We start from the raw sequence: 20,733 nt of genomic DNA on the forward strand, positions 1-20,733 counted from the left end.
CCTTACATTATTTCAACTATAAATTCAATTGTGCCTTGAGTCAGGCTTACCTGTGAACTTTGCAATAACATGAATCAATAAACTTTGTTTTCTTATGCCAGTTTGGGCTACCTTTGTCGTCTTTTCTTTTTTTGAGACAGAGTCTCCAGAGTCTCATTCTGTCACCAAGGCCAGAGTGCAGTGGCACAATTGTGGCTCACCCCAGCCTCAATCTCCAGGGCTCAAGTGATCCTCCCACCTTAGCCACCTCAGTAGCTGGGACTACAGGCATGCACCACCACACCTGGCTAATTTTTAAATTTTCTGTAGAGATGGAGTCCTGCCATGTTGCCCAGGCTGGTCTCAAACTCCTGGCCTCAAACGATCCTCCTGCCTCCACCTCCCAAATTGCTGCGATTACAGGCTACCATGTCCAGTCTTCCTGTCACTTTTAACAGAAAGAATCATGGTTGCTTTTTTTCTTTGACAGCAGAAAGCACTACTATATCTTAATTCACTAGATCTCAACATTCTTTCTGGCTTTGTATCAGACTGCATCTATGGGAAGTTTGACTCTTTCCCCTACCAGCTGTGATTAATATAATCCTTCTCAGTTCCTAAATAGAAGTACTTGGTAAGAGTTAATTATATCCTATTCTTTGTAAGCTGTTATATCATCTTTAATATCCAACCAACTAAATGCTGAACTACTGAGCCATTTTTGTCAAAATCACTAATTCATCACAATATCTCATCAAACCAGTTCAACACATCTCATTTAGGCATTCCTCAAGGAAATGACTCCCTTTTTTAAAAAAAGGACTTTCTGTTATAAACCACTTAGACTAAATACCAAGTTCTTTCATCATAGGATGATTTCTCCTGATACTTTTTCCAAGACAAATATAGATTTACAGAATATAGACGTTTAAATTTTAACAAAGATATCTCTACAGCTTTATCAGAAATCAATAGGAGATTCTCCCAGCACGTAAATGCCTTGATAAACAGCTACTATTTTCTTCTGAGAAACCCATAAAGAGCACCTCACACACTGAATTGCCCTCAGAGGGAGGATAAAATGGTCGTTGGTTTCTACAAAGAGAATGAAAATGGTTTAAGATGAGAATTTTTTTTCCAGGCAATTGGGGGAATAAGAAATACAGTTGGGGCTCAAATCCAGAGATATCTAGTCCAGTTAGATGGTGCTATGGACTGAATCCCCCAAAAATTCACATAAAAGCTCTAACCTCCAATCATATTTAGAGACAGGGCCTTTGGGAGGTAATTAGGTCAGGAGTATAGAGCTCACATGATGGCATTAGTGCCCTTATAAGAGGAAACACAAGACATCTCTCTCTCTCTTTCTCTCTACCATGTGAGGACATAGCAAGGACACAGCCATCTGCAAGCCAGGAAGACGACCCTCACCAGGAACAAAATTGGCAAGCACCTTGATTTTAAACTTCCCCCAGCCTCCAGAACCAAGAGAAATAGATTTCTGTTATTTAAGACATCCAAGCCAGGTACGCGGTGGCTTTTGCCTGTAATCCCGCACTTTGGGAGACTGAGGCAGGTAGATTACTTGAGGCCAGCAGTGACCAGTCTGGCCAACATGGTGAAACCCTGTCTCTACTAAAATTACAAAAATTAGCTGGGCATGGTGGCACACACCTGTAATCACAGCTACTCAGGAAGCTGAGGCACGAGTATGGCTTGAACCCATGAGGTAGAGGTTGCAGTGAGCCCACATGGTGCCACCGCACTCCACCCTGGGCGACAGAGTAAGACCCTGTCTCAAAACAAAAACAAAACAAAACAAAAAGACACTCAGTCTGGTATTTTGTTATAGTAGCCATAGCAGACTAATACAGATGGTTTGTGGGAAGACGAGACAAATATATGAAAATAGGATGCACTGGTATGGTTGCCATATGCAAAGATCCTACTGTTTTACCTTTCTAGCTTCTAGGAAACACGGTTAACTAGATATTCCCACCTGCCCTCACAGAAGACAACAGACAAAATATTAGCATTTGGCCTTCTTTTTCACTGTTGTTGTTACTTCTCATTCTACCAGCCTAAGCCAAATCTTCAGTTTCTTCCTATCATCTCTTCTTCACTTCAATTTTTTCTTTAAAGCCCAAATTGTCTTTAAAATTCACATTTACTCACCTTGACTTTGGGCAAAAATAAATGAATACAGCTCTGCATCTTCAAACTCTTAAGAGGCAGTGGGGAAGGATGGAAAGTACAGTACTGGTACCAAAACCATGTTTTGGTCCTAATTAGATGTGTCCTTGTGGGAAATCATTAGCCAGTCTATGCCTCAGTTTCTGCTTCCATAACATGAGGGTGTACCTTCCACATCAATGGTCCATTGTTGCTCACTGATGGAGTGGGGCAAGGTGAGCCTGAAGAAGTAAGGAGAGAGAAGACTATGTAGGGATTGTGGGCTACATTTAAGAAGCTGCTGGAGAATTTTTAACCTTGAATGAGTCAAAAATACAGGCTGGGAAGGCGGGAGCTCAGCCACTACTGGTGAGGAGCTACAGCAATTACAAATGCAACAGACAGCCTAACAGCAGCTCTGGAGGAAAGGTGAGATATAGAGATGGTACAGGGTGCTGAGCAGGATTATGGATAGAAATTTGTGAGAAACTAGACCTGTTAGAAGAGCAGCAGCAGCAGTAGTGGGAACAATGGACTATGTGTTCTTCGAAGCACAAAAGTTAACTTCAGGTGAAGTTGAGTAAGTTACTTTTATAACTCTTACCTAATCTCAAAATAAAGTTAAAAAAAAAAAAAAGCTCTAATTCACAGCATATACAATAGTCAACTTTGAGTTCAAAGTGGATCAAAGGCCTAAATGTAAGAGCTAAATCTATATAACTCTTAGAAGAAAACATAGTAATAAATCTTCACAACCTTGAATTAGGCAATGGTTTCTTAGATATGACACCAAAATCACAAACAACAAAACGAAACATAAATAAATTGGATATCATCAAAATTTAAAACCTTGTTTCAATAACAACAAAAACCCCAAGGTGATAGTGGTATTAGGAGGTGAAACCTTTGGGAGGTGATCAGGTCGTGAGGGCAGAGCCCTCATGATTGGGATTAGTGCTCTTACAAAAGAGACCCAAGAACTAGCTCTCCACCATGCAAAGACACTGCCAAAAGGTGCCATCTATGCATCAGAAAAAGTACCCTCACCAAACCCCACATCAGCCAGTACCTTGATCTTGGACTTCCGAGCCTCCAGAGCTATGAGAAATAAACACATTGTTTATAAGCTGCCCAGTTTGTGATATTTTGTAAGAAGACTGAACAGGCTAAAACACAATATAACTAATAAGGGTCTGGTATATAAAATACATAAAGAACTCCTATAATATAACAATAAGAAGACAAATAACCCAATTTTAAAATGGGCACAAATGTGAATAGACACTTCTCCAAAAAATAAAAATGAAAATGGCCAATAAGCACATGAAAAAACACTGTTTAGCATTAGTTACTAGGGAAATGCAAATAAAATCACAATAAGACACGGCTATACCCACTAGGACACCTGTAATCAAAAGGACAGACAATAACAAGAGTCGGCAAAGATGCAGAGAAATTGGAACCCTCATGTACCAGTAGTGGAAAACAGTTTGGCAGTTTCTCAAGAAGTTACAATATAGAGTTACAGTATAGCCCTGCAATTTCAATGCTAGTTATATATCCAAGAAAAGTGAAAACACATGTTCACACAAAAACTGGTACACAAATTTTCATAGTAGCAATATTCATAACAGCCAAAAAGTAAAAACAAGCCTGGACAACATAGTGAGACTCTGTCTCCTCAAAAAAGTTAAAAATTAGCCAGGCCACAGTGGCTCACACTTGTAATCCCAGCACTTTGGGAGGCTAAGGCAGGCGGATCATGAGGTCAGGAAATTGAGACTACCCTGGCTAACACAGTGAAACCCATCTCTACTAAAAATATAAAAATTAGCCAGGCGTGGTGGTGGGTGCCTGTAGTCCCAGCTACTCGGGAGGCTGAGGCAGGAGAATGGCGTGAACCCGGGAGGCAGAGCTTGCAGTGAGCCGAGATCGTGCCACTGCACTCCAGCCTGGGCGACAGAGCGAGACTCCATCTAAAAAAAAAAAAAAATTAGCCAGGCATGGTGGCAGGCACTTGTAGTCCCAGCTACTCAGAAGGCTGAGGCAGGAGGGTTGCTTGAGCCCAGGCAGTCAATGCCACAGTGAACTATGATCATGCTATTATGCTCCAGCCTGGGCAATAGAGCAAAACCCTGTTAAAAAAAAAAAAAATCCAAATTTTCATTAAATCATGAATAAACAAGATGTGATATATCCATACAAAGGTATATTATTCAACCATAAAGAGGAATAAAGTATATATACATACTACGACATGGACAAACGTATATGATTCCACTCCCATGAAAAGCATACTGACAGAAGCTTATTAGGGGCTGCCAGGCGCCAGGGAAAAAGGGGAATGGGTATGCGCTTTTTGGGGGTGAAGAAAAATGTCGTGCAATTAGATAGTGGTGTTAGTTGCACATCTTGTGAAAAACTCAAAACCAATGAATTATACACTTTAAAAGTGTGAATTTTATATGTGAATACCTGAATTTTTAAAAACGGAAACGTAGACACAATAATTCAAACCTTAAAAAGGCATAAAATCATAATTATAGTCTCTCTCCCATTGAGCTTGAGGTTTTCTTCCTTCAATAACCATTGCTAAACAATTTCCTATGTATCTTTCAAAGAAAAATTATGTATGTACTTTTCCTTAACATAAATTATATTCTGCGGGAGGCTGAGGCAGGAGAATTGCTTGAACCCAGGAGGCGGAGGTTTTGGTGAGCCAAGATTGCGCCATTGCACTCCAGCCTGGGCAACAAGAGTGAGACTCCATCTCCAAAAAAAAAAAAAAAAAAATTACATTCTGTTCTGTTCTCACTGCTTTACACACTGCTTTTTTCCTTAAGATCTTGAAGATCATAATATTTCAGCACATAATATATTCATTAATTCTAAAGATGCTTTGAACTTTCCTGCTTCTTCCCTTGCTCACACTTAGGAACTGATTCACCATTTATCTGCCTATTAAATTCCATCCAGCAGGGGAAATAAGTGATTCCTATTGCCTCTTTTTGTAATTTCTGTAATTTTTCCTCAATAAATATTGTGTATAATTTTTTAATTATATAAGCTGAAATTTTAAATTACGCAGCCCTAAAGGTTCAAATCAATTTTCACCTTCCACCAGAAAATTTCACTTACTCTCTGGACCACTGACTATATAGTTTGTTTTGTTTTGTTTTGTTTTTGAGATAGAGTCTGGCTTTGTCACCTAGGCTGGAGAGCAGTGGCACGATCTCAGCTTATTGCAACCTCCGCCTCCCAAGTTCAAGCGATTCTCCTGCCTCAGCCACTCAAGTAACTAGGATTCCAAGTGTGCACCACCCCACCCGGCTAATTTTTTTGTATTTTTAGTAGAGAGGGAGTTTCGTCATGTTGACCAGGCTGGTCTCGGACTCCTGAACTCAAGTAATCCACCCACCTCAGCCTCCCAAAGTGCTGGGCCTATAGGCATGAGCCAGCACACCTGGCCAACTTGTCTCTTGAGTTAAATTCTGGAGAGCAAGGATTCTTATGTCTTCATCTACTGATTAACATAACAGAAACCTTTGTGCATGTTAGGTGCTTATTATGGCCTATGCAAACAGTCCCAGTGCTCCTACTATAATAGGTACCAACAAAAATTTAGTGATGCTACCCTCATACTGATCCTATATTACTTATAAAGGACTCTAAGCTTAGGCAGTAATTCACTAAATGAGTAATACAGATAGAATTGAAATAAGCTAGACCAAAAGAGTACCTATTTCATTATTTCAGAAAAACTCAATAATTACAATTGCCAACTTTATCAAGTGTTTTCCTTGTGCCAGGCACTGTGTTGTATCAATCAATCCTCACAATACACTAGAAATGAGAACTATTAAAATTATCATCTCACTTCATCTGCCCATGGTTGTAAACTGCTTTCAGTCAGAATACCTACATTCAGGAAATCTAACTTTATGTCATTGACATAGGTCACACTGGTCTGAGTTCAGTTATTCTTTCGTCCAAACAGAAGCAAGTGTCTACTGTGCATTTCACAGGATCGTAAAGCATTTTGCCAACTAAAAGATCACAAAAATGCTAAAAGCAGTTCATACAACTCACAAAATAGCCCTAGGTACTATTATTACATTTAGTATTAGCATGTAAACAGGAACACTTTGAGAAATGAGGTAAACTACTACTACCAAGAATTTAAGAATTTTAGTTCAAGCTACCACTGGCATTTCACGTCTTCTTTGCTTCAGTTTCCCCTAAATAGTAAACAAAAGTAGCTTAATTTTGTACCCAGGATAACACAGTATAGTGGGGGGAAATTAGGCTTCAGAATCAAAAGGACCGGGGTTCAAATCCTGGCTTACTAAGCAAGTGATATGGGGCAAGTTACCTCTTTTAAGTTTCAGTTCCCTTATTTAAAAAGAGTTTAGCTGGGCACGGTGGCTCATGCCTATAATCTCAGCACTTTGGGAGGCGGAGGGGGGGATCACGAGGTTAGGAGTTTAAGACCAGCCTGGCCAAGATGGTAAAACCCCATTTCTACTAAAAATACAAAAATTAGCCGGGCGTGGTGGTGGGCACCTGTAATCCCAGCTACACAGGAGGCTGAGGTAGAGAATTGCTTGAACCCAGGAGGCAGAGGTTGCAGTGAGCCAAGATTGTGCCACTGCACTCCAGCCTGGGTGACAGGGTAAGACTCCATCTCAAAAAAGAGTTTATGGGCCAGGCACGGTGGCTCACGCCTGTAATTCCAGCACTTTGTGAGGCTGAGGTGGGCAGATCATGAGGTCAGGAGTTTGAGACCAGCCTGACCAATATGATGAAACCCTGCCTCTACTAAAAATACAAAAACTAGCTGGGTGCGGTGCCACGTGCCTGTAATCCCAGCTATTCAGGAGGTTGAGGCAGGAGAATCGCTGGAACTCGGGAGATAGAGGTTGCAGTGAGCTGAGATTGCGCCACTGCACTCTAGCCTGGGTGACAAAGCAAGACTCTGTTTCAAAAACAAAAGTCTAAAGCCGGGCATGGTGGCTCATGCCTATAATACTAGCACTTTGGGAGACTAAGGCACGTGGACTGTCGGAGGCTGAGGCAGGCAGATCACTTGAGGCCAGGAGTTCAAGACCAGTCTGGGCAACACAGCAAAACCCTGTCTCTACAAAAAAACAAAAAATAAAAAAGTAGCCAGGCTGTAGTCCAGCTACTTGACAGGCTGAGGTGAGAGAACTGCTTGAGCCTGGGAGGTCCAGGCTGTAGTGCACTGTAGCCTGGTGACAGAGCATGATCCTGTCGCAAACAAATAAATAAAATCTATATATTACTTAATAATTAGAGTGACGGAAAGGAATAAATGAGGCTAAGTAAAATGGCTCATGCCTGGGATCTCAACACTGGGAGGTGGAGGCAGGAGGATCCCTTGAGCCCAGGAGTTCAAGATCACACCGGGTGACACAAAAATAAAACAATTTATTTGGGCATGGTGGCACACACCTGGAGTACCAGTTACTTGTGAAACTGAGGTGGGAGGATCCCTTGAACCCAAAAGTTCAAGACTGCAGTGAGTCATGATCACACACCACTGCACTCCGGCCTGGGCAACAAAGTGAGACACCGTCTCAAAAAATAAAAAAAGAAAGAAAGAAATGAGATATACAAATAAAGTTTCTCTTTAAAGTAAATTTTCTGTTTAAAGTCATAGAACAATCAAAGAAACAACGGGGCCCATAGTTTTGCATCTTCTGTGCGAATCCACAACCTTCAAAGCCTGTCAACCACAACAGAGCCTGAAGTTGCTGAGCCCCTGATGTGTGCCAGGCACTGTGCTTAGCGCCTCGCACACTTGATTTAACTCTTATGGGAACTCTGTGAAGTTGGTTCCTGTTTATACCAGAGGAGATGAAGCATACAGAGTGAGTGACTTCATCAAAATAATACATCTAGTAAGTACTCAAACCAGGATGCCAGCCCTGGTCTGACTTTACAATTCACTTTACTACTTTAGCCTACCTCCCACAAGTCAACTAATCAAAGCATCTCAAGCCAGAGAGTGTAAAACTGCAACTGTCAAACTTTTTGTTTCCAACATCCCTTTATACTCTTAAAATGTACTGAGGCTCCCAAAGAACTCCTGTTGGTATTTCGTTTCATTTTTTGAGACAGAGTTTCATTCTTGTTGCCTAGGCTGGAGTGCAATGGCACAGTCTCAGCTCACTGCAACCTCCACCTCCCCGGTTCAAGTGATTCTCCTGCCTCAGCCTCCCCAGTAGCTGGGATTACATGTATGCGCCATCACACCCGGCTAATTTTTTTTTGGTATTTTTAGTACAGATGGGTTTCACCATGTTGGCCAAGCTAGTCATGAACTCCTGACCTCAGGAGATCCACCCGCCTCGGCCTCCTAAAGAGCTGGGATTACAGGCGTGAGCCACCATGTCTAGCCTAGAACTCTTGTTTATATGGGTTACATCTATCAACACTCACCATTGTAGAAACTAAAAGTGATCATTTAAAAAAATTGTTATTTTAAAATAATAACCTATACTCATTAACATATTCAATTTTCATGAAAAGTAACTATATTCAGGTTGAGTATTCCTTATCCAAAATGCTTGGTGGGATCAGAAGTGTTTTGAATTTCAGATCTTTTCAGATTCTAGAATATTTGCATTATACTTACTCAGCTGGACATCCCAAATCCAACAACCTGAAATCCAAAATGCTCCAATGAGCATTTCCTTTAAGTATCACATCAGTACTCAGAAAGTTTCAGGTTTTGGAGCGTTTCAGATTTTGAATGTTTAGGAAAAAACCACCTATATTCCTAAATAAAACAAAAACTTTACTGAGAAGATGGCATCGTTTACACGTTTGCAAATATCTTTAATGTCTGATTTAATAGAAATAACTAGATTCTCATATCTGCTTCGACGTTCATTCTTTTTTTAAAAAATTTGTTTTTCTTTAATGTTTGCTCTTGGCAGAATCATTCTATGTTCATTCTATTACAATATGTCGTTCTGGTTGAAGAACATGAAGAAAAGCCACACATAGTTTGAAAACATCCTGGCCGGGCGCAGTGGCTCACGCCTGTAATCCCAGCACTTTGGGAGGCCGAGGCGGGTGGATCACGAGGTCAGGAGTTTGAGACCAGCCTGACCAACATGGTGAAACCCCGTCTCTACTAAAAATACAAAAATTAGCCAGGCGTGGTGGCACGCACCTGTAATCCCAGCTACTCAAGAGGCTGAGGCAGGAGAATTGCTTGAATCCGGGAGGCGGAGTTGCAGTGAGCCGAGATTGGGCCACTGCAGTCTAGCCTGAGCAGCAGAGCGAGACTCTGTCTAGAAAAGAAAAGAAAAGAGAGAAGAGAAGAGAAGAGAAGAGAAGAGAAGAGAAGAGAAGAGAAGAGAAGAGAAGAGAAGAGAAGAGAAGAGAGAAAAGAAAAGAAAACATCCTACAAATCTCCTGAAATGGTCTCAGAGATGCCCAGAAGTCCTCAGACCACATTTTGACAACAGCTGGTTTACAAGAAAAACAGAAAAGCATATGTAAAGAGAAAATTCAAAAACATACTCCAAACATGCCTACATATAATGATCATCTGGAACTGATTCTGATTAAGCAGATGGGTGAGCCCCAGAATCCTCATACGTAATAAATGCTCCAGATGATTCTTATAAGAAAAACAAAATAACTCAAATAGAATCCCAATGATACAAAACTAGCTTAAATTTACCAAGATACAAATGTTTAGCCTTATTTTCAATAAGCATTAACAGATATTTCCATATCCCAGGTAAAACAGAACATAATCCTTTATTTCAAAGTTACATAATGGTGTAGAATTTTTAGGCACATATACCCTTGGCTCTCAACGAGCTCAAAGTTACTAAAGTTTATAGCCTAAAACCCAAGCTTAGAAATATTTCAAAATAAATATTTGATTACATAAGATTATAACTGCTCTCAGGTAAGGCAGTAAACGCTTGTTGCCTTCCAATACCACTCCTCCTTCTCCTTTTATTAATATAGGCATACCTTGTTTTATTGTGCATCATTTTATTGTGCTTTGCAGTTACTAGTTCCTACAAATTACAGGTTTGTGGCAAGCCTACATTAAGCAAGTTTATCAGCATCATTTTTCCAACAACGTGTTCACTTTGTGTCTCTGTGTTACATTTTGGTAATTCTCACAATATTTCAACCTTTTTTGTTACTATTGTATCTGTTACAGTGGTCTGTGATAAGTTATCTTTGATGTTACTATTGTAATTGTTTTGGGGCACCACAAACAGTGCCCATATAAGATGGCAAATTTAATCAATAAATACATGTATTCTCACAGTTCCACTGACCAGCCATTACCCCATCTCTCTCCCTCTCCTCAGGCCTCCCTATTCCGTAAGATACAACAATATTGCAATTGGGGCAATGAATAACTCTATAATGGCCTCTAAGTGTTCAAGTAAAAGGATGAGTCACACATCTCTCACTTTAAATCAAAAGCTAGAAACGATTTAAGTTTAATGAGGTAGGCATGTCAAAAGCTGAGATAGGCCAAAAGCTAGGCCTCTTGGACCAAAGAGCCAACTTATGAATGCAAAGGAAAAGTTCTTTTTTTCTTTCTTTTTTTTATGCAACAGGATCTCACCATGTTGCCCAGTCTGGTTTCGAACTCCTGGGCTCAAGGAATCCTACTGCCTCAGCCTCCCAAAATGATGAGATTACAGGCCTGAGCCACCACACCCAGCCAAAGGAAAAGTTCTTGAAGGAAATTAAAAGTGCTACTCCAGTGAACACATGAATAAGAAAGTGAAACAGCCTTACTGCTGATGTGGAGAAAGTCTGAGTGGTCTGGATAGAAGAGCAAACCAGCTACAACATTCCCTAAGCCAGAAGCCTAATTCAGAACAAGAGCCTAACTCTTTTCAATTCTGTTTTTCAATTCTGTTACGGCTGAGAGAGGTGAGGAATCTGCAGAAGAAAAGTTGGAAGCTAGCCAAAGTTGGTTCATGAGGTTTAAGGAAAGAAGCTGTCTCCATAACATAAAAGTGCAAGGTGAAGCCGCAAGGACTGATAGAGAGCTGCAGCAAGTCATCCAGAAAATCTAAGAGAAATGATGAAGGTGGCTACACTAAATAACAGATTTTCATTGTAGATGAAACAGCCTTCTATTGGAAGACTATGCCCTCTAAGACTTTCATAGCTAGAGAAAAGTGAGTATCTGGCTTCAAAGTTTCAAAGGACAGGCTGACAGCCAGGTGCAGTGGCTCACGCCTGTAATGCTAGCACTTTAGGAGGTGGAGGCAGGAGGATCCCTTGAAGCCAGGAATTTGAGACCAGTCTGGACAACAAAGCAAGACCCCATCTCCACAAAAAATTTAAAAATTAGTCTGGTGCATAAGCATACGCCTACAGTATCAGCTACCGGGGAAGGTGAGACAGAAGGATCACCTGCGCCGGGAGTTCGAGGCTTCAGTAAGCCATGATTGCATCACTGCACTCCAGCCTGGGTGACAGAGTAAGACCATCTCAAAAAAAAAAAGAAGAAAGAAAAGAAAAGAAAAGAACGTCTGCTTTGTAAAATCATATTTATGAAGAGTTTTTTGTTTTTTGGCTTTTTTTTTTTTTTGAGACAAAGTCTTGCTCTGTTGCCCAGGCAGGAGTACAATCTCAGCTCACTGCAACCTCCACCTCCCAGGTTCAAGTGATTCTCCTGCCTCAGTCTCCCGAGTAGCTGGGATTACAGGAATGTGCCACCAAGCTAGCTAATTTTTGTATTTTTTAAGTAGAGACATGTTGGCTACAGTGGTCTTGAAGTCCTGACTTCAAGTGATCCACCCGCCTCAGCCTCCCAAAGTGCTGGTATCACAGGCATGAGCCACCGTACTTGGCTTATGAAGAGTCTAATGATCTCAAAAACTGTTTATGAGAATATTTATGAATAAAAGCAGACTCTCAGTAGACATGTTTAGGAGACTGCCGCCCAGACTATGCTTTGGAAGTGTCCCTCCTATTGCAGGGGTGAGCCTAAGTGACTTCTACTGCTACCGAAACCTTGTCTCCTAACCACAAGTGAACAAAATGGGACACCTGTCCCATGCTGAGCCAATCAGATACTCCAGTATTAAGCTTCAGCCTCATTCCAGAAAAAGAGTTTGGCTAAAATCAGTACCATGGAAACCCAAAGTCAAGCAGAGTAATGGGGGAGCAGAAACTGAGGCCACTGCAGCACAAACCAGCTTCAGCATGGAGAATGGAAAAGACATGCAAAGAGCAAAGACAAAAAAAAAAAAAAAAAAAAAAACACAGCTCCAGAGACAAAGGCAAAAGCCTGGGGCTTTCCAAATCCCACAAGTTCATCCCTGCTTCCCACACACTTGGATTCCAAAAGACTGCCTGGAATCCTTATAATCACTGTCCCTTTACTTAACTTTATTTGAGGTTTCTGTTCCTAACAATCAAATTAATCCTTGACAGATACAAAATTATATAAAGAAAAAAAGCATTAACAAAAATGCCAAATATTAATAGCAGTTGCCTCTTAGTAGAATTAAGAGTGATATTTTCTAGTGTTTATAATTTATTGTCTTTTTTTTTTTTTTTTTTTTGAGACAAAGTCTCGCTCTATTGCCAGGCAGGAGTGCAGCGGTGCGATCTCATTGCAACCTCCGCCTCCCAGGTTCAAACGATTCTCCTGCCTCAGCCTCCTAAGTAGCTGGGACTACAGGCATATGCCACTACGCCCAGCTGATTTTTGTATTTTTAGTAGAGACGGTGTTTCACCATGTTGGCCAGGGTGGTCTCGATCTCTTGACCTCGCGATCTGCCTGCCTTGGCCTCCCAAAGTGCTGGGATTACAGGCGTGAGCCGCCACGCCTGGCCTAATGTTTATAATTTCTTTACTTGCCAAGTTTTCAGCAATGAGTATGTTATTATTCACTCAGAAAAAAAAAAAACAAAACTTGAATAAATAAGGTAATTCTGTATTCAGATAATTAAGGCTTTACTAAATATTGGTAATTTCAAAGCTAAAAGTGAGGTACAGTATATCAAACCCAGGAGGTTTCAAAACTTGTTCCAGAGGACACTTTGATTCTGTAGTAATGCCTCCACAGCCACTTCAGGTGAAAAGCAGCTCAGCACACCCACTGCAGTCAACACCTTGTTCAGTTACTTTCTAGCTCAAAGACCTCCTTAACCCCCTTCACTTAGGACAGGGCCTTAAAAGACATTTTATGCAAGGTGAAACACTCCCCATTCCATTCAGAGCTTTAGCCAACTGTATCAGAATGGGAACCTGCCCCAAACCAGGCCAGATTATCTTCCTCTGGCTTTGGAAGAGAGTTAAAGATTCACTTTTTTCACTGAGGTGGCTAAAAACGTTAACTTCTCATCTTAAAGATCAGAGAAGGACTGGGCCTGGTGGCTCACACCTATAATCCCAGTACTTTGGAAGGCAGAGGCAGCAGGATAATTTGAGGCCAGAAGTTTGAGACCAGCCTGGGCAAAATAGCAAGACCTCGTCTCCACAAAAAAATTTAAAAATAGCCGGGTGTAGCGGTGCATGTCTGTAGTCCTAGATACTCAGGAGGATCCCTCGAGTTTAGGAGTTTGAGGCTGTAGTGAGTTATGATCATGCCACTGCACTCCAGTCTGAGCCAGACCATGTCTCTAAGGAAAAAAAAAAAAAAAGCCAGGCACGGTGGCTCACACCTGTAATCCCAGCACTTTGGGAGGCTGAGGCAGGGTTGTCACCGAAGTCAGGAGTTCAAGACCAGCCTGGCCAACATGGTGAAATCCTGTCTCTACTAAAAAAAAAATATATATATATATACAAAAATTAACTGGGTGTGGTGGCATGCGCCTGTAGTCCCAGCTACTTGGGAGGCTGAGGCAGGAGAATCACTTGAACCTGGAAGGTGGAGGTTGCAGTGAGCCGAAATTACGCCACTGCACTCCAGGCTGGGGGACAAAGTTAGACTCTGCCTTAAAAAAAAAAAAATCAGAGAAGAGGAAGAAGGCAGTTTGCAGAGAGCATGAAATATAAGCAAGATCTGCACACACAAAAAAGAGCAAAACCAAGAGGATTCCCTGATTCTGAACTCTAGCCATTTTCTGAAGCCCCACTATGTTTATGTCTTAAATCGCTGGAAACAGGTATTTAAGCTCTGTGTCCTTACAGTAAGTTCCCCTTTACTGCTTGAGGTAGCTTAAATTAGTTTCTGTTGTAGACAAAGATACACACACACGCCCCATTTCAACAAGATTAGTCATTAAGGTTCCAGATTAGATATCTATTTACACAGGGAACAAAGTTCCCTACTAAAAAAAGGTATCGATTCTAGTACCTCAATTTCATTTTACAAGTGAGAAAACTGAGGCCCCACTTCCCAAAACAAAAGTCAGGGGTTCTCTTCACTTAAAAAGGAAATTTCAGGCCACGCGCGGTGGCTCAAGCCTGTAATCCCAGCACTTTGGGAGGCCGAGACGGGCGGATCACGAGGTCAGGAGATCGAGACCATCCTGGCTAACCCGATGAAACCCCGTCTCTACTAAAAAAATGCAAAAAACTAGCCGGGCGAGGTGGCGGGCACCTGTAATCCCAGCTACTCAGGAGGCTGAGGCAGGAGAATGGCGTGAACCTGGGAGGCGGAGCTTGCAGTGAGCTGAGATCCGGCCACTGCACTCCAGCCTGGGCAACAGAGTGAGACTCTTGTCTCAAAAAAAAAAAAAAAAAGTAAATTTCAGCCGGGTGTGGTGGCTCACACCTGTAATTCCAGCACTTTGGAGGCCGAGACAGGCAGATCACCTGAGGTCAGGAGTTCAAGACCAGCCTGGCCAATATGGTGAAACTCTGTCTCTACAAAAATATAAAACTGGCCGGGCGCGGTGGCTCAAGCCTGTAATCCCAGCACTTTGGGAGGCCGAGACGGGTGGATCACGAGGTCAGGAGATCAAGACCATCCTGGCTAACACGGTAAAACCCCGTCTCTACTAAAAAATACAAAAAACTAGCCGCACGAGGTGGCGGGCGCCTGTAGTCCCAGCTACTCGGGAGGCTGAGGCAGGAGAATGGCGTGAACCCGGGAGGCGGAGCTTGCAGTGAGCCAAGATCTGGCCACTGCACTCCAGCCTGGGCGACAGAGCAAGACTTTGTCTCAAAAATAAATAAATAAATTAAATAAATAAAACTTAGCCAGGCATGATGGCAGGTTCCCGTAAACCCAGTTACTCAGGAGGCGGAGGCAAGAGAGTCATTTCAACACGGGACGCGGAGGTTGCAGTAAGCCAAGATTGTGCCATTGCCCTCCAGCCTGGGTGACAGGGTGAGACTCCACCTCAAAAAAAAAAAAAAAAAGATGTAGGCCGGGCGCGGTGGCTCAAGCCTGTAATCCCAGCACTTTGGGAGGCCGAGACGGGCGGATCACAAGGTCAGGAGATCGAGACCATCCTGGCTAACATGGTGAAACCCCGTCTCTACTAAAAATACAAAAAAACTAGCCGGGCGAGGTGGCGGGCGCCTGTAGTCCCAGCTACTCGGGAGGCTGAGGCAGGAGAATGGCGTACACCCGGGAGGCGGAGCTTGCAGTGAGCTGAGATCCGGCCACTGCACTCCAGCCTGGGCGACAGAGCGAGACTCCGTCTCAAAAAAAAAAAAAAAAAAAAAGGAAATTTCTAGAAAATCAATGCTTCTCAAATGAAGCCTTAAATACATCTTACTGTGTCCCAGGAACTGCTCCAAATGCTTTACAAACATTAAATTACCTAATCCTCACAACAATGCCATGATATAGGTATTGTTATCCTGTTATAAAGAAGAACGTGAGACTCAAACAAGCTAAGTAACTTGCCCAAAGTCACCTGGATTCTAACCTAGGCAGCCCAGCTTTACAGTCTGGGTTTTGTTAGGGGTTTTTTGGGGGACAGTGTCTCGATCTGTCACCCAGGCTTGAGTGCAGTGGCACGAATATGGCTCACTGCAGCCTCGACCTTCCTTTATTAGAGAATCTTCCCCACCCTCATCCTACACCTTCTAAAACCAGTGATTCTTAATGTGGGGACAATGGAACAGAAGGTCCATGGATAAACCCAGACAGTCCAGGGAACCACATACATGATTTCGTTTACTCAGCCTTTTCCTAGTGGAAAGTTCACAATGTTTGTATTTTTAAAAGATCCAGGAAGCAAAAGGTTAAGAACTCCTGACCTAAAAAAACTCTATACAGTGGCATACATTATGGAAAATGAAATTCAAAATAAGTCCTTTAATAATTCACATTTTTGCAGCACTGTTTTCTGTCTATCTGGTCAAAAATATTCATAAAGAATGTCCCAAATAATAAGAATCCAAAAGGATCTCCTTTAGCTATTTAAAAACACAACTACAACAACCCATTCTTAAGCTTTCTGGTTAAATTCCTTGCTGTACATATAACTTCAGGTTAACATGGCAAGGTGAATAATAAATGGCTTATAAATCTTTTATTCAAAATCTTTGGGAACTGTTTTTCTTACTTTAATAGGATAGAAGAATTGCTCACATATTCACCCATTCTATCAAAAGTATTTACAGAATGCCACTAGGTGCCAGGGACTGCATTTGGCCTTATCAGCTACTATGATTAATTCTTGGTTCTCTAAATTGTTGCCTCAATCTACAAATATAGGTTAGAGCACACCCTATTTGTATGCTCCGCAACTAACATAATGCTTGGTTCTTAGTGGAAACTTAATGTTGAACTGTGTTATACTAAAACACCCAGAAGGCAGGCCGAATACGAAAGCAGTGGCTTGGCATTAAGAAAAACCACCCCTAGCCAGTTTTCTTAGTCAACCAGGCCACTACAGTCAGAATGAGATAGAAATCTGTCACCAATACCAAAAACAAAAACATCTAAACAAACGCCCTTCTGATAACGATTTTCTTGGACACATGAAAACAAGCAATTCCTTATGCTAAAAAGACCTTAAACGAAGTCAAGAATAGATGTTTCTAAAGTCTTTCGATAAGGGGCCATAAATAAGAATGGAAAAGTTGACTGATTCACAAGCAAACGATTTTCCCTATATTCATCTTGACATTAGTTTCACACCAACTGTTCCAGAGGCAACATTTAAAAAATAACAGAAATGAAGCCCGGCACGATGGCTCACGCCTGTAATCCCAGCACTTTGGGAGGTCGAGGGGGGCAGACCAATTGAGTCAGGAGTTCGAGACCAGCCTGACCAAAATGGAGAAACCCTGTCTCTACCAAAAATACAAAATTAGCTGGGTGTGGTGGCGCATGCCTCTAATCCCAGCTACTCGGGAGGCTGAGGCGGGAGAATCGCCTGAACCCGGGATTCAGAGGTTGTGGTGAGCCGAGATCGCGCCATTGCGCTCCAGCCTGGGCAACAACAGCAAAACCCCGTCTCAAAAAACCAACCAACCAACCAACCAGAAATGAGGCACAAAAGGAGGAACGGGAGAAAATGTATGCTGAGATAAGTATTTCGGCTCAGGCTGAGGGAAAAGCTCTATGAATTACTACAAATGACCAAAACAACCTGAGCCTTAAAAATTGGTTGTGCAAGTTCCGCTATTAAGAGTTCATCATTAGTTATGGAGCATTGTTCTTGAAAAAGTACCAAACATCCTGCCTGCAGGCTTCCTCGGGTGGGTGCTACTAACCCTTTTAGTTAGTTCTGTGGCTCTGGGTTTAAAAGAAAGAAAGAAATAACAGGATGAACATCAACAAGTATTTAGGAAGGGCCTAAGAGAGAACTTTTCACCCCTAGCCGCAGCCCAAGATCCTCCCACGGGAAGTGCCGTAGGACTGCAGCCCGAAAGAGCGCCTGAGGGGAAACTGGCCACGCCCGGATGCGCGGCGGATGGGGTCCAGGCCGGCCAGCCCGCGGGCGCTTGGCTTTGCTGCAGCCGCCCAGGCGCAGGGGCGGAGCGCGGAGACAGGGCGGGGCCGGGCCTCACCTCCACGGCCTGGCCCAGCTCCAGGTCGAAGCCCACCACACACACGCAGTGCAGCCAGGCGGAGAAGCCGTCCCAGCGCAGCAGGCCCCGGCCACGGCCATCGTCCTCTTCATCGTCCTCTGGCGCGCCTCCCGCCGCCAGAAGGGCCGGCGCCTCGCGCCCTACGGCCCCTGCCACTGCCTCGTCCAACGGCCTTCGAGAGCCGGGCCCCAAGCCCGCAGGGCCCCTCAAAGCCATCCGCGGCCCCCTGGCCGTTCGCGCCGCCTCCACCGCGGACCGCGCCGCAGAGCGCGCTTGCCTCCGCGCAGGCGCAGGCGCAGACGCCGCTGCCGCAGCCGCTGGGGACAGACTCAGTCCGGGCGGGGCTGCGACTCACGTGACCCTGGGAGCGCTGCTCTGCGCAGATCCTCCCGGGCCGGACTGGACGTGGGGACGTCACGCCGCCGCTTGTCTCGGATTGTGAAGCCGGCCCTGACCTTGTCTGAAACGTCTTTGGGACTGAAGCAGTTGTTTGTGAATCTTTGTCAACCTCGTTCGCAGTCAACGACCAGGGAATAAATTATTCGTGGAATGACACTGTTCATAATTATTATAAGGTATTAAATTATGAAAGCGTAGGCTGGGCGCGGTGGCTCACGCGCCCACTTTGGGAGGCCGATGCAGGCGGATCATCAGATCAGGAGTTCAAGACCAGCCTGACCAACATGGTGAAACCCCGTCTCTACTAAAAATGCAAAAAAATTAGCCAGGCTTGGTAGCGCGCTCCTGAAATCCCAGCTACTCAGGAGGCTGAGGCAGGAGAATCGCTTGAACCCGGGAGGCAGAGGTTGCGGTGAGCCAAGATTGCGCCACTGTATTCCAGCCAGGGCGACAGAGCGAGATTCCATCTCAAAAATAAAAAAAATATGAAAGCGTAATGGTAACGGTGACTAACATTGAATGCTTACTTTGTGCCAGTTGATATGCCAAGTACAAATGCGAATATTTACAAATATTACCTTATTGAATCTTCACATAATCGCAAATAAGTAGGCAGTATTTGCTTATTTTTACAGATAAGGAAATGGAGAGTCTGGAGGTTACATGACTAGCCCAACAAGTATGACAACTCCGATACCTTCTTGCGATTCACTCAGTTTGCTGACTCAGATATCTGTGCATTCACTGACCTGTTTCTTCTGCAGCAACGCCTCCCTACCCCGCCACCTCCACCTTTCTTGGTTTGGCTGTGACTCACTCAACACACATCCCCAGACCTTTCTGGAACTCCAGGTTGGGCAGATTGGCCTCCACAGCAACCTGTGGATCTCTGAGCACTGGGGCAAGGGCCTGGTCTCAAGCAGCTTCATATTCGGAGATCAGTTTTTACTGATTATGGGACCAGCCAAGATACTAACTAGTATTTATTCAGCACCTACTATGTTAAGTATAAATAGCACAGTAAAAGTAGGAAGCACACAATAATACCTCAACAGAAAAATGAGTAAACCAGCGAGGTGTCACACCTATAATCCCAGCTTCTTGGGAAGCTGAGGCCAGCTAAGGCCAAGGAGGATATCTTGAGCAGGAGTTCTAGGCTGCAGTGCGCTATGATCATGCCTGCAAACAGCCATTGCACTCCGGCCTGGGCAACATAGCGTGACTGCGTCTCTAAAAAACAACGCAAAACAAAAAACACTGCAGAACTTAAGCATTTTGCTGCACTGCCCAGTCAAATCCATTCCACTTGACAAATACTGCCCTCTTAACATTCTTAGAATTCATTTTTTGGAGCAAGTGTTAGTGTCCCTGTTTTCAAGGAGGTGGTCCAGGTATGCACACACATCAGTAGTGATGTTTGCTGGAGACTTCCTTTAGACAAAAATGAACTTAGGGACAGCACTTAAGTTAGAGGTCACGTCTTTGACCAAGGTAGCCTGCCATCCTACTCCAGAGAACGCTGTGGTTAAAAGAGGAAAAACTGTATTCTGCGATCAAGTAAGGCTCTAAACCCAGTATTAGAAAAGAACAGTAGCCTTTTGTATTAGAAAGAACACTGGCCTGGAAGTCAAAAGTTCTGGATTCTAGTGCCAGCTCCACCCACGATCATGGTAGGGCAGGCTGCTCCAAAACCCAGTTTCTGCTCAATGGGAATGATGATTACTAACTCACCTCACTGACTGTTGGAAAAAGTTAAGCTATCCTAATGTACCCATTTTACCAGATGCTACTTAATTATTAATGATCGCAAAACACCAGTTGTGGCCAAGCACAGTGGGTCACACCTATAATCCCAGCACGTTGGGAGGCTGAGGCAGTAGAATAGCTTGAGTCCAGGAGTTTGAGACCAGCCTGGGCAACATAGGGAGGCCCTGTCTCTTAAAAAAATTAAAAATTAGCCGGGCATGGTGGCACACACCTCTAGTTCCAGCTACTTGAGAGGCTGAGGTGGAAGGATCACTGGAACCCAGAAGGTGAAGGCTGCAATGAGCCATTACTGTGCCACTCTACTCCATCCTGGGCAACACACCAAGACCCTGTGTCAAAAACCAAAACCAAAAAAGAACACTAGTTGTTCCACAGGGCTAGTTCTTTCGTGCATAGACACAAACTACGATTCTGTGAAATGTCGCTTTATAATATTGGGTTAA

General features: G+C 43.4%; 1 protein-coding gene across 5 annotated transcripts in view; it reads right to left on the reverse strand.

Moving 5' to 3' along the window:
- The window catches only part of LOC105482718 (DENN domain containing 6A), a 71,421-nt gene extending 53,022 nt beyond the window's left edge, over positions 1 to 18,399 (reverse strand). For 3 of the 5 annotated variants that reach the window (XM_011743003.3, XM_011742997.3, XM_011742998.2), the window contains exon 1: positions 18,104 to 18,375. In XM_011743003.3, the coding sequence (XP_011741305.1) occupies positions 18,104 to 18,340 (237 nt within the window). In that variant the 5' untranslated portion in view covers positions 18,341 to 18,375. Of the gene's footprint in view, positions 1 to 2,154; positions 2,394 to 18,103 lie in introns of all 5 variants that reach the window. The other 2 variants (XM_024793187.2, XM_011742996.2) reach the window with 2 other exon arrangements.
- Positions 18,400 to 20,733: the final 2,334 nt, after the last annotated feature.

The sequence above is a fragment of the Macaca nemestrina genome, chromosome 2, assembly GCF_043159975.1.
Source record: "Macaca nemestrina isolate mMacNem1 chromosome 2, mMacNem.hap1, whole genome shotgun sequence".
Lineage (NCBI taxonomy): Eukaryota > Metazoa > Chordata > Mammalia > Primates > Cercopithecidae > Macaca > Macaca nemestrina.